Source organism: Eptesicus fuscus, chromosome 20, assembly GCF_027574615.1.
Source record: "Eptesicus fuscus isolate TK198812 chromosome 20, DD_ASM_mEF_20220401, whole genome shotgun sequence".
Classification (NCBI taxonomy): domain Eukaryota; kingdom Metazoa; phylum Chordata; class Mammalia; order Chiroptera; family Vespertilionidae; genus Eptesicus; species Eptesicus fuscus.
In genome coordinates, this window is record NC_072492.1 from 30,136,186 (window position 1) to 30,149,666 (window position 13,481).

General features: G+C 36.5%; 1 protein-coding gene across 1 annotated transcript in view; it reads right to left on the reverse strand.

The window, feature by feature from the left end:
* MED13 (mediator complex subunit 13) overlaps positions 1-13,045 on the reverse strand; it is an 88,001-nt gene extending 74,956 nt beyond the window's left edge. The window contains exons 1-3 of the mRNA XM_008149494.3: positions 12,831-13,045; positions 10,833-11,067; positions 1,227-1,395 (exon numbers count right to left, since the gene is read on the reverse strand). Of these exons, the coding sequence (XP_008147716.1) occupies positions 1,227-1,395; positions 10,833-11,067; positions 12,831-12,896 (470 nt within the window). The 5' untranslated portion in view covers positions 12,897-13,045. The remainder of the gene's footprint in view (positions 1-1,226; positions 1,396-10,832; positions 11,068-12,830) is intronic.
* Positions 13,046-13,481: the final 436 nt, after the last annotated feature.

A 13,481-nucleotide genomic window follows, 5' to 3' on the forward strand; every position in this document is an offset into this window, starting at 1 on the left:
TTATTTCATATCTGCACAACTTTTAGGGAAATCTAATACATGTCCTTCATTTTATCTTCTTCCACATCCCATCTTACTCACTACTACTTCACCTCTCTCTATTTTTTGTTTGTTTGTTTTGTTAATCCTCGCCAGGAGGATATTTTTTGCATTGATTTTTAGAGAAAGTAGAAGGGAGAGATAGAGACAGAGAAACACCGATGAGAGAGAGACACATCAATTGGTTGCCTGCTGACTGGGGTTGGGGTTTGAGCCTGCAACCAAGGTAAGTGCCCTTGACTGGAACTGCACCCACCACCCTTCACACTCTAACTGGCTGGGACTATTTAATCTCTCTTGAAGTTTCACTAATTCAACAACTACTTGGCACTGAATCTTCTAACAGATTGTGCTTCATAGTATTTGAATTACAGAGAATTACAGTAGCCTAAAGCTATTAACCGCTTCTATCTAAAACTACTCTGCAAAGTTGTCATAAATTTTCTTAATTCAAAGTTCAAAAAAATTATAAACACTCCAAGAGTAAACATGTCTTGGAGAGGAAAACACAAACTTAAATTACTTTAAAGCAAAACGAGAGGTCTGGAAATGTAAAAGGTTAACTTAACCCAAAACAAAACTATAGGCCACTATCTTTAACAAGTATTTAATTTTTTTAAATATAGTTTTTTATTGATTTTTTACAGAGAGGAAGGGAGAGGGATAGAGAGTTAGAAACATCGATGAGAGAGAAAAACATCGATCAGCTGCCTCCTGCACACCCTTACTGGGGACGTGACTGCAACCAAGATACATGCCCTTGACCGAATCGAACCCGGGACCCTTCAGTCCGCAGGCCGACACTATCCACTGAGCCAAAGTTGTCAGGGCAAATTACTTAATTTTTAATAGAGCACTGAGAATAAACATTTCCACTAGCACTAAAAAAGTAACTTCAATGCATAAACTTCTGCTTTCATCACACATTTTTTTCTATCATCCCAAAATAAAACTTAGGTCACTATATTGACACACAACGTATTCCCACGGCAAGAAAATTCTTACAATGTGTAAATGAAAGGGTTAAGTAGACAAAGAAAATTGAATACTTATAGTACTTTGCCAAAGTTAGCTCCCTAAAATATGTCTGTAATACATTAGCTTATTTTAGTCCACATTTTCTGTAAAGCCATAAATACTGACAAATAAAAAAATATCAAGTAAAGAGTTTAAATACAATAGCTTACCTTTTATTTATAGGCTTTTCATCTTTTTCATAAGGCTTTACAAACCACTTGCCAATACGTACAAAGTTCCGGTTCATTAAACACCGTTCCAAAAGATTGTGAACTGCTTTGAAAAGCAGAGTACGGCATTCATAAGAAAGTCCATTCTCCCAAACTCCATCTTCCTCTTCTACAAGAGAAAAATGAAACAAAAAGTAAAGTAGTGGCACCATATCTACTCCGAGCCAAGTAAAAAGTGTTACAGTTTAAACTAAATACATAAGCCCTACTTCACCTCAGTATATTGAGCTACAATCACTTCCATATATCTCTAGACATTAAAATATCAGGTTTCAAAATTACTCCATAAGGAATAAAAGGCCCAAGTGCCATGTATGCTATGAAATTACCTGAAAATTATTTTCCCACCATGTAAAAATGTAACACTATATTGCAAATATAATGATTTGGTCTCTGTATCAATGTAAAGGACATTTGTGTAACCTGGGAAATATTAAACACACTCTATACCTAAGATGCTAATTTCTAAGCTAGTTCACTTATTACTTTGTCCTAATTCTTCCATTCAGCCTGCCAAAAAAACTAACCAGTTAATAACTAAAATCAAAACAGTTTATGTCCATCAGCATTCTAATCCATGACTCAACTATAAAATAACTATGAATAAAAAAGAAGCTTTTGGCTCAAAGCCTAACAGGCAGTACATTATCAGCCACCTTAGGTCTCATTTCAACCAAATGATTCCCATGACTCAGTATAGAATCCTCTACTTGAGGGAGAAATTTAAAGACTTAAATTCTAAATGGTACTTCTGATATAAAGTTATAGCTATCTTTACTAACTATACAGCCTCAATTTTGCCAGCAAATCTATTAACCATTCCAATTAACTTACAGAAACTACTTCAGCATTTTAACTTTTATCATGTTTTAAACTGTTTTTTCAAATACAATTTAATATCCTTCTATAGCCTACATATCTTTATAAACATTTCACAAATGTTGGTCATCAACTTTCAATTTAATGAGTAACAAAACATTTCTTAATTCAATAAAAATGTATACACTACTCCAAGCATGTCAAACTCACGGCACACAACGAATATTTTAGCGGCCCAGCCAATATGACGATACGTAAAAAATGTTTTAATAAAAATTTTGTAACTTAATTTTTACAATATCCTGTTATACATAATTATTAATAACGAACTACAACAATCGATAATGACTGATTACTATAACCATGTTGCATTCATTTTCCTTACGCACAGGCGCACCATTTCTCTCCACTAATACTAGCAGCGAATATATTAGCAGCCAACTACCACGTCATTAACCTTGGACTGACTTATTTGGTGTGCACAACAGGAAATATTTCGCTTTCGGAGAACAAGAAAATAGATTTGCGTTACCCTTATTACTTTGTGCAGTGTCTGGTAAGTTAATGTTCAAGAAAAAATATTAATTTTTATTAAAATGTTCTATTATTTTATGTTAACAATTACTCATTTATTTCAGCCCTTTATATTCAGCATGTCTCTATTGAAATAAACCTATGTTTCTATGAAAATTGAAGCTTTTTATTTTTGTGGCCCACATAAAATTAAACCTTGTTTATTTGACCTGTGTTAGCCTTTGAGTTTGACATGCTTGCACTACACCCATAGAAAAACAATAAACTATGATGCTTTTGAATAAAAGCAGAGACATTAAGAGTGACACATGGGCCCAACCAGCATGGCTCAGTGATTGAGCTGGGGGGATCACAGTTCGATCCCAAGTCAGGGCACATGCCTGAGTTGAAGGCTCGATCCACAGTGTGGGGCATGCAGGAGGCAACTGATCAATGATTCTTTCTCATCACTGATGTCTCTCTCTCCCTCTCCCTTCCTCTGTGAAATCAATAAAAATACATATATTTTTAAAAATGACACATGATTTATATTCATAAGTTGCATGACAAATTGGTAGAATAAACATTAACTAAAAAGCATAATGACTGAACTTTAAACTTTAAGGTTGAATTTGTTGTTCTTTATAGAGTCTCCTAAATTACAGTCATCTTTCAAATTAACTGTTTCCTCTTAAAAGGTAAGCTTTAAGAAAAGGTAAGTTTTTGAAAATGACAACTTGAGAGTTACAATAATTTTTAAATCATTAATATCTGGCACTAATATTAAATTTAAAAAGTTCTTCCTATTCTATTATGTTATAGATATTCTTATCTACTTCTATTTAAAGCCTTAGCTTTACAAGTTTCACCTGATTGAACAGTAGGCTAGGAGAAAAGGGAAGTGGCACACAGTGACATTGCTTTAATGTTTAAAGGTCTGGATCACAAGCATATTTGTGAGTTGCTAAGAGAAAAGAAATCTTTCTCAATCTACTTTCAGCTTAATCAGTTTCTATCATTTCAAAATGAAATAGCTGTATTAACAGGTTTGCCTCAAATTATGTGACATGATTATTAAAAATACGTCCTTAATTCCAAGAGAATTATGCTGAAAATACCTCCAACTCTTCCCTTCTTTATAATCTATTTAGTATACTTTATTTTTGTTGCCTTTTACCTCAAAAATCCTTACCTTCTAAGAAGCACAATGGTTGTAACATTTGTCCTACACAAGTAGCCTTTACCAAAATCATTTTTCTACTTCTAAGTTTTAAAGCATCAAAAATCCAAGACACAGTTACCATTACACATCAAAGCTGTAGTCACTATAAACTTCAAGTATCAGAAAATTACGCACTTAAAACTTGAGACTGAATTTGCCTTTTCCCCCAAAAGAGTAAATTAAAAAAAAAATCTTTGGCATAGCAGAGGCTATAACACAATAATTTATATTTTTTCATATAAAACTCTGAAATTTTTGGTTTTGTTCATTAAAAAAGTTGATTTCAGTTAACCTATAGTTAAATGATTTTAAGAATACTAAATATAGTTTAGAAAATTAATCAGTATTCATTTCCAAGCATTTCTCCCTCATTGCTCTAAATTTTATCGAGAAACTCAAGTGAACTCAATTCTCATTTTACATTATATCCTCAAATGCCCATAATTCTCATTAACATTAAATGAAGATAATGCATAAAACTAAGAAAAACAGACCACCTCTTAGGGTTTTCTAAAGCGAACAAATCTCTGAAGTACATCTTCACCTGTGACAAATTATATTACACTAATATAATTTCATTTTTCATTGCTGAGGAAATAATGAGAATTAAATTCTAATAACACTCAATAAAAAGCCTGAAAGGAAGGGGGCATCATTTAGAAACAAGAAGCTTACCAAGCCAAGCTTCTAATACCCTAATGTTATAATAATCCTAATAAATGTACTTCTCTACATGTTGTATTCAAAGATATGAAAAGTGAAATGGTACAACTAAGACATAGTGATATGCACCTCTTACACTAATTAAAACAACTCCTCAAATCTCAATGACAGCATTATATTAGGAAAGGGAAGGAAAGAAGAACACATGGCAAATCTTTACCTACCTCTTTTCAACTTAATCAACCATAGCCTAATGCAGGCATCCTCAAACTACGGCCCGCGGGCCACATGCGGGTGTTTTTGCCGTTTTGTTTTTTTTTACTTCAAAATAAGATATGTGCAGTGTGCATAGGAATTTGTTCATAGTATTTTTAAAACTATAGTCCGGTCCTCCAATGGTCTGAGGGACAGTGAACTGGCCCCCTGTTTAAAAAGTTTGAGGACCCCTGGCCTAATGGAAAAGGTCTGCTTCATGCATTTAAATAAATGTCTTCTTCCTCTAGTATCTGTATCCTTAGAGAAAAGTTTCAATTCTGGGCTTTCAGTACTTTTCCATTACTATTAGCATTAAAACTTTTAATCATTGCTACTTATTTTACAAAGTATTTATTTGAACAATGCAAAAATTCAAATGCTAAATGTAATTACTGTATTTTTTTCTGAGGACACAGATTATAGTGATACCAAAGTATGTGGTAGGTCATCAAAATAATGCTCTGTGAGTGGGGCAAAAAAATAAAAAACAAAAAAGCTAACACACTTAGTACTCATACGCAACATTTTTCTCAAAACTGACATCTTTAAATATCTCCACAGTGATAAACTGAGAGAGAAGGAATCTTTTCCTAAATAATTCTGACAAGCTATTAGAATAAAACATACACTAATGATTAATGAATGGGTCAAAATTATCATGGTAGAAAATATCATGTATTTCCTGAAAGAATAAAGAAAAATTAAATATCTAGTCCAGTGTTTGTCTTAAACAATAATTGCCTACTCATCATTCATTCATTCAACAATATTACTGCGAGCCTTAAACTGGCAGCATCGTTGATAGATGGCAAAACCAACTTTGATTTTAAAATAGTCTAATATATTGATTATTTTTTAAGACTTAAAGAAACACTTTCTTGTTCAAAATGGACAGTACACAGAAAAAATATGGCAAATAAAGTTGTTCCTAGAAGATTAGCCAATTTAAAAAGTTGGGTCACAAGTATGGTGGTACAGAAGACAGAAATAAATTAACTCTCTTCAGGCTACCTGGGCCACAAAACAATTTTTTAGTTTGTAGGTCCCTATACTTGTCAGTTGTTTATCTGTCAATACTGTGAAAGCTGCCACTTAAGGTTAAATTCCACTATAATTAATACCCTTCAATAAAAAAGCATTCAAAATTCAATTCTAAGACTAACCAACAGCCCATTTAGTTTGACAGTACAATGATGAAATTCCAGCATAACTAAAGTATTTGAACATGTTGCTAAAATCCCATTTATAGACTACGGGATTCAGGAAAAATAAATATTTTTGGCTCTGAGCCTGTTTTTTAGTTTTCAAGGTATCAGTTTTTCTCAGTCTCATCACATTCTAGCTTACTATGATTTTTTTTCTAAAGATGCAAAGGTTGGGAGAGGGAGTAGTTATTGTTTTTATTTTGTTTTAAAGTAAAGACTAAAAGCCAATGGTGACAGCAATAAAATACCAAAAAGGTTAAGACACAGAATAAAAAAATCCAGAAAACTTTTCTCCTTTAAGGGCACACTAATGATAGTAAAACAATCTTGCTTTAAAGCAAATTAACAGTACATGTAAAATAACCAATCAGTTCTATCCACTATAGAGATTTTTTAAAAATATATTTTTATTGATTTCAAAGAGGAAGGGAGAGAGAAAAAGAAATAAAAACAATGATGAGAGAGAATCATTGATCAGCTGCCTCCTGCACACCTCCTACTGGGGACTGAGCCTACAGCCTAGGCATGTGCCCTTGCCCGGGACCCTTCAGTCCAAAGGCGGGTGCTCTATCCACTGAACAAAACCAGCTAGGGCCACTATAGAGATTTTTGGCCAGAGGGTTTAAGCTAAAACTTTCCCACCATCAACTTTACACTTCTATCATATAAGCACTAAACAAGGTCTGCTACAAAGTTTAAATTTAAAAAATAAATTAAAATTTAAAAGGCTGCAATCAGAGAGGAATTTTGTTCCCTAATCTTTTTTTTTCTATCAAAACATATTGATATTGATTCAACTATCCATTCTCTTAGAGGGAGCAGAGCAAAAAGTTTTGTTTTTCTTTTTTAAAGTGTTTGGCTTTGCCCAGCTGGCGTGGCTCAGTGGTTGAGCATCGACCCGTGAACCAGGAGGTCACGGTTCAATTCCCAGTCAGGGCACATGCCCGAGTCGTGGGCTTGATCCCCAGTGTGGGGCCTGCAGGAGGCAGCAGATCAATGATTCTCTCTAATCATTGATGCTTCTGTCTCACTCTCCCTCTCTCAAATCAAAATATCTATACATATATATATATATATATATATATTATAATATATATATATTAAAGTGTTTGGCCTTCCGATTCAAGGGGTATTTTGAACAAATGCTAACTAGTATTGCAAAATACTAAAACAGGTCTTACTAAAAAGTATTGACCTCTGCTACAAAATAAGTGACTGAGGATTTAAAGTATTTATCAAATCAGATTTGGTTTGCTGCAACAGATTTTTAACAATTAGCAATAAAACCAGTTTATGTTCTATTTCTATACATCAGCTAAACTTGAAAGGAAGGTGACCCAAACATGTGCTACATATTGATATAAGACAGACAGGCAGAAATTTAAAATGCACTATGGAATGTGACCAGACTATTCAGAACTATCAAGATCATAAAAAACAAGGGAAGCCTGAGAAAATGTCTGTCTCGAATAGCCTACGGAGATATGACAAATAGAATGTGGTATATCCTGGATGAGATCATAGGTTATTAGGTAAAGATAAAGAAATTTCAAATAAAGTACAGACTTAGTTTATACTAATGTACCAATATTGATTTATTAGTTGGAAGATGTACCATTCTAATGTAAAATGTTAATAAGAGAAACTGGGTGAGGGGTATACAGGAACTCTCTATACTATTTTTGCAACTTTTATACAAGTCAAAAACTGTTTTAAAATAAAAACTTTAAAAAAACATACACTATGGCCCTGGCCAGGTGGCTCAGCTGGTTGGAGTACACCAAAAAGTTGCAGATTAGATTCCCAGTCAGGGCACATTCCCAGTTGGGGCAGGTATGGGAGGCAACCAATGGATGCTTCTCTCTCAAACTGATGTCTGTCTGTCTGTCTGTCTCTCTCTCCCCGCCCTTCCTTGCTCTCTAACATCAATAAACATATCCTCAGATAAGGATAAAAAAAATACACTATGGATGACACAAAGGTGGTAATAGGATTAAGCAAAGGCAATTCTGTACTTTTATTACTGAATACTTTAGTTAATAAGAAAAACTGAGACTTCTAATCTTTGCAGAAAGAAATGCCTTTCCTCCTTCCCCAACAAGAAGGGCATTATTATCACCATAATTACAAACATTTAAGTAATAAGATGTGGTAGGTGCTAAACCAAACAGAAGGACCCTGCCTTGAAAAGCAGCCTCAAACTAAATTAACCAGCTTTTTAGTTACCACCTGGGTCCTTCCGGTTCCCCTTTCCTCAATGCTACACCTCCACTTGGAACTCAGGATTGCCTCCTGCAGCTGATGCCACCCCTACTGTCCAGATGCTCTCTTCTCAGGGGAGCTTAAAAGGAGGAAATAGAGTGCCACAGATGGAAAGAAATGAAAATGGGTTATCTAGAGAGACAGAGGCGAAGACTAATTACCCCAAAAGGGAGGCAGACGGTGTGTCCCTGGGGCAAAGAAAAGAGCGAGATAAATAAACTCCATCTGAAAAAACCTTACTATTCTTTAGGATATGTCTGATTTAAGTGACAACATTGTAAAGTAAATGACAGGTTAAAAAAATGTTAGAACATTATATAAACAACACTGACTATACAACTTGTTTAAAACAGTATAGGACAGTCTTTGGAACAGCATGTATGATTATATACTACTCCTAATATATTTTGGTTTACTATTTCAATTGCTTTCACTCATAAAATCTTAAAAGTTATTTACCATTGAAGGGCATTCAGTTAAATCTGACAACAATTAAAACCTAATCTTCCAAAATTATTTTATTCACATTCAAAATCAATATCTTAAAGTACAGGTATTACCATTTTTTAAAATTATGCTAAAAAATTAAACTGGAGAAGAAATGCTTTAAACTGTAATGCAGTTTCAAAAGAAAACATTTAACTCATAACATGAAACTTAGAAAAATATCAACATAGTTTTTTTTTAATATGCATCAAAACAGCTTACATTTAACTTTAATAGGCTTTTAACTTTCAAAACATTAGTCCCACTATGGTAAAATGAAATACTATGTATCTGTTAAAATTATCTTTGATTCCACAAAATGTATTTCATGGAATCTGGGAGAAAAATGGTCTGTTCAGATGCTCTGCCAACTTTACTAAGAAGACTGAAACCTCCAAGAAGTCACTGTAGTTTATCAACAATTATAGTTTGTCTATAATTTATAGTTTATCAACATTAAAACAGTCTTCGAACATTTTAGTAATGTGGTTTTTATACCACCTAAAATAAAGAAAATAGCCTAAGTATACCCAAATTAATGAAAGAAAAAGGAAGTGGGCAGGATTGGCTTTTGGCAATTAAAAAGCATCATCTTGCTGATGCCATAAAGGAATTTTATGTCATGAGATATATGCATATATATATATATATATGTATATATATATATATATATATATATATGTACTTATACATATATACAAACACATCATTTTACATAATTAGGAAATATTACACATTTAGAACTAAGGGCTAAACTCTCCAGCAGAGATTTATTAGGAAAGCTGGAAAGCTAGAAAGCATTTATCATAAAAGAATAGCAACCACTCTCAAAAATAAGGATTAACATGAAGGGTCTGTTCATTAGAAGATGAAAAGCAACCATCAAAACAAATGTAACACATTCCTGCACAAAAATTGGTCTTCCTAAGTGCTTATTTGAGATAGTCATCTGGATTACATTAGATAAAAAATATAATAGGTCCTATAGGTTATAGACAATAGAATCTTCAGAGTACTCAATTTCAAATAACAATGCTTTTTTTTTTAGTAATCTAAAAATCCTAAATTTACCTGTCAATAATCATTATTAAACATTTTGCTGAGACTTTGGTACCTTGCAGCAAACAACTAATCATTTACATTCCTATCATCAGAGATTCAGCTTATATTGACTCTTACAATATAAAGTACACAACCCTCAGTATCTTTTTAAAGTAACATCTGGTCCTAAATAAAAAAATAAGATGAAAGATTTCTTAATAATTTGCTCACAATAAATTTACTTCTATGGCTGAAACCGGTTTGGATCAGTGGATAGAGCATCCGCATGCGGACTGAAGGGTCCCAGGTTCGATTCCGGTCAAGGGCACATCCCCAGTAGGGGGTGTGCAGGAGGCAGCTGATCGATGTTTCTCTCTCATCGATGTTTCTAACTCTCTATCCCTCTCTCCCTTCCTCTCAGTAAAAAAATCAATAAAATATATATATTTTTCAATTTAGTTCTATGTAACATTTTAGATTATGTACCAACATCCTAATAAAAGCTAAATAAGTTGGCACTCATCTTGTGTTAATGATAGTCTTTGATGCAACAGTATCTAAAATAAAATAATCACTTTCCAAAATAACCAAATTAACATAAGGCTTCATATGTTAATAAAACAAATTAACTGTATGCCTTGAAAAAATATGAGTAAGTTACAACATTTCTAGATACTCTTACAATTGTCTGCATATTCATATAGAGGAGAGCAGTGGCAGAATTGATTCAAAGTTAAATTACACTTAGCTTCAAAAGTATTATATGACTTTGTTAGGAACTTTATGCTCTCTGATTTCATTTTTCTTAGGTTAATGTAACATTCCTTTCTTAAGCTCTATCTGAGAAATTCATGAAGAAGCTGGGTGGTGGGAGAATAAAGTTATTTAAGGTTTAAAAAGCCTGCTATAATATGGATAATTTAAGCAAAATAAAATAACCACAGTGAAATAAACATAAAGCTGAATGTTTATCTGGCTTCATACCTAATATTGTTCTACCAAAAAATTCTTAATACAAAAGATTTTGGGGGAAAATATACAACATTGCTATATCATTAGCTAGAAATAAGTTGCTTTCACCTGATAAGTCATGGTGAATAAGGTCAGCAAAATTAGGGTCTTCACCCCACCAAAATATCCACAATTCTCTTCTTCCAGGTCTTTGATCTCGACGCCAAACACCAAGTACATCTGCCTTAAGGCAGCGACTAAAGCTGCTCAAAATGGGGTCTTCCTCTGTCACCGGAAACAGAATAGGGGCAGAAGTTGGGCCTTGCCATACATATCTTTTCCATTTAATTCCTGTCAAGTCAGCCTGAAGAAAAGAAAGCGAGATATTTTTTATTACTGCACATTCCAAGTCAAAAACATTCACTATTCAAGTCCCTTATTTCATCAGTACATTACAATTTTTTAGTATATGCTTAAGATCTTGAAAGCAGATTGACAAAAAGATGCTTAATTATGAAAATTCAACAATCAAAATTTTAAGTAAAAGAACAGTAAAAGTTTAGTAATTAACACTGAAATGTCACTGAATAGCAAGTCAATAAATGTGCATCCCAAGGAGAAATAAAAGAAATGTAATAGTGATAAATATAAGCATGCATTTAATACTGCACACTGAGTAACATTTCCTCCCTAAACTGTTCTATTCTAATTGGTCACATTTGTTCCTTGGTGTCAAACTTGTAACAGAAAATTAATTTTTAAAGACTCATGTTTACGGAAGTCTGAACTGTAACAAAAAATTCTTGGTACTTCTTCACATATCCCTTTTAGGAAGTCAAATAGCTGCTCACAAAGAACTGTCAGATTTGCGCTAGTCTATCTGCAAAGAACCTGATCCTAAAAGTACCAAAAATAGACTGAGAGAAGACAGAAATGTAAAACCTTCGTTTGTCTTGTTACATCTGAAGAGATGCTGATTAATGGACATTGTACCAAAAAAATTTCATAGGGGGAAGGGCATTAAAGGTCTTCATTTAGCATCTTGAAAGAAGTTCAAGAGAAGGAATTCGGTAATTCTTTACTCTAACTTAAAGGTGCAAGGTATAGGTGCCAAAATGAAACGGCGGATACATGACTGGCAGTTTACACTTGCCAAACCAGGCGTGCTCCGCCCACTCAACTCACTTACCTATCACATACTCTCTCAGTATCTTTCAAAGCACAGTGAAAATGAAAAAAGAAAAGCCACCGAAACTTTAAAGCACTGAAGCTGAAGTATTGTCCAATCGAGGACTAAGCATTTGCAACAGTTGGTACTTTTTAAAGTCTTAAAACGGTGGGATGCTCCCAGACCTGGGCCAACCTACACAATTGTCATCCCTCCATCCAGCTTCCCCAGACTTTTCAATAAAACGTGGGGCAGGCTGCTCAAAATTCTAAACACGCAGGCAAAACAAACACACAAATATTTAGTGCAAAAAAAACCACAGCACCTCCTCCCTTAGTCTGTTCCACTCACACAGACATCATGTTCTAATGAAAGCAAGATGGCCAGAAATTGTCAAAACGGCAAACTGTTTTCAAAGTTTAAAGAGAAACATATGAAATGGCTTCTACTGTTCATTGCAGAGGTCTGAAATCACCTTAGGAAGACACTAACCTTCCGCTAGTGTGACTCGTGTAAAAAATTACAAAACGAAAAGAGATTTTTTTTTTTTTGGTAAGTTCCGGGGTCCCGTCTACCGGGGGAAACAAATGACCGGAGTTGAGGCGTAAAGACAAGTGGGAGGACGGGCACCAGCGGGGAGTGGGAGGCAGGGATCCACGGTCAATAAGGGGAAAAGCAACAGTGAAGCGACAAACTCCGAGGAAATGTTCATGTCCTGCCAGATAAGGAGCCCAAGTTGAAGACCAGACTGAGGGGGGGAAAGAGTCGGAAACAGGACCAGAGAAAAGCCAACTCTCCTGAAACAGAGCCCAGGGCGGTGCGGGAGCGACCCGTCTCCGGCGGCGCGGGGCCGGCCGCGGCGGGGCCTAGCCGGGACCCGGTCGGACGGACCGGACCCCCTCCCCCACGGCCCAAGGGCGCACCTCGCCCCCTCCCCCCCGCCCGCGCCCGGCACTCACCAGGCAGAAGAGGTTACAGTGACAATCTTCCAGGCTGGCCCCGTTCGGCACGAAGGAGGAACTCATCGTCCCTCACAGCAGCCGCCGCCGGCGCCACGACCCACCATCCGCCATTACCTCCGCCTCCGACCGGAGAGAGAATCGCAGACACCGGGGAGGGCGGGGGGGTGCTGGCTGGGGGGACAGTGGAAGAGGAGGCCGCCGGGCCGCCCGCCCCCCCCCCCCCACCCCCCCGCCGCCGCGAGCAGCCCCCGCCGCCCGCCCGCCGGCACCCGGCCGCCCGGGGCCCGCGCCGGAGGCGGGAGGGCCGTGCCGCGCTCGCCCCGCTGGCCGGACTGTGGCCGCCGCGGAGCCCGCGGACGCTCGTCCCTCTTTGGGGGACAGAGAGGATGTGTGCCCCTTCCACAAGAAAAATAATAAATTACACAATAAATAATTAAAATCGAGTCCGAGAGGGGAAGGGCCCGAGCGCCGGAGGCTTCCCCGGGCGGGAGGCGCCCGCAGAGGGGCGGGAAGGGCGAGCCCAGAGAGGAGCCCAGGCCGCCGGCCCGGCAGCGGCGATGTCCTTAGCCCGGTCTCCTCGGTGGCGGCGGCGCTGGCGGCGTCTGCGGCTCACACCATCCTCCGGCCGTGTCTTCCTGTGGTCCCTGG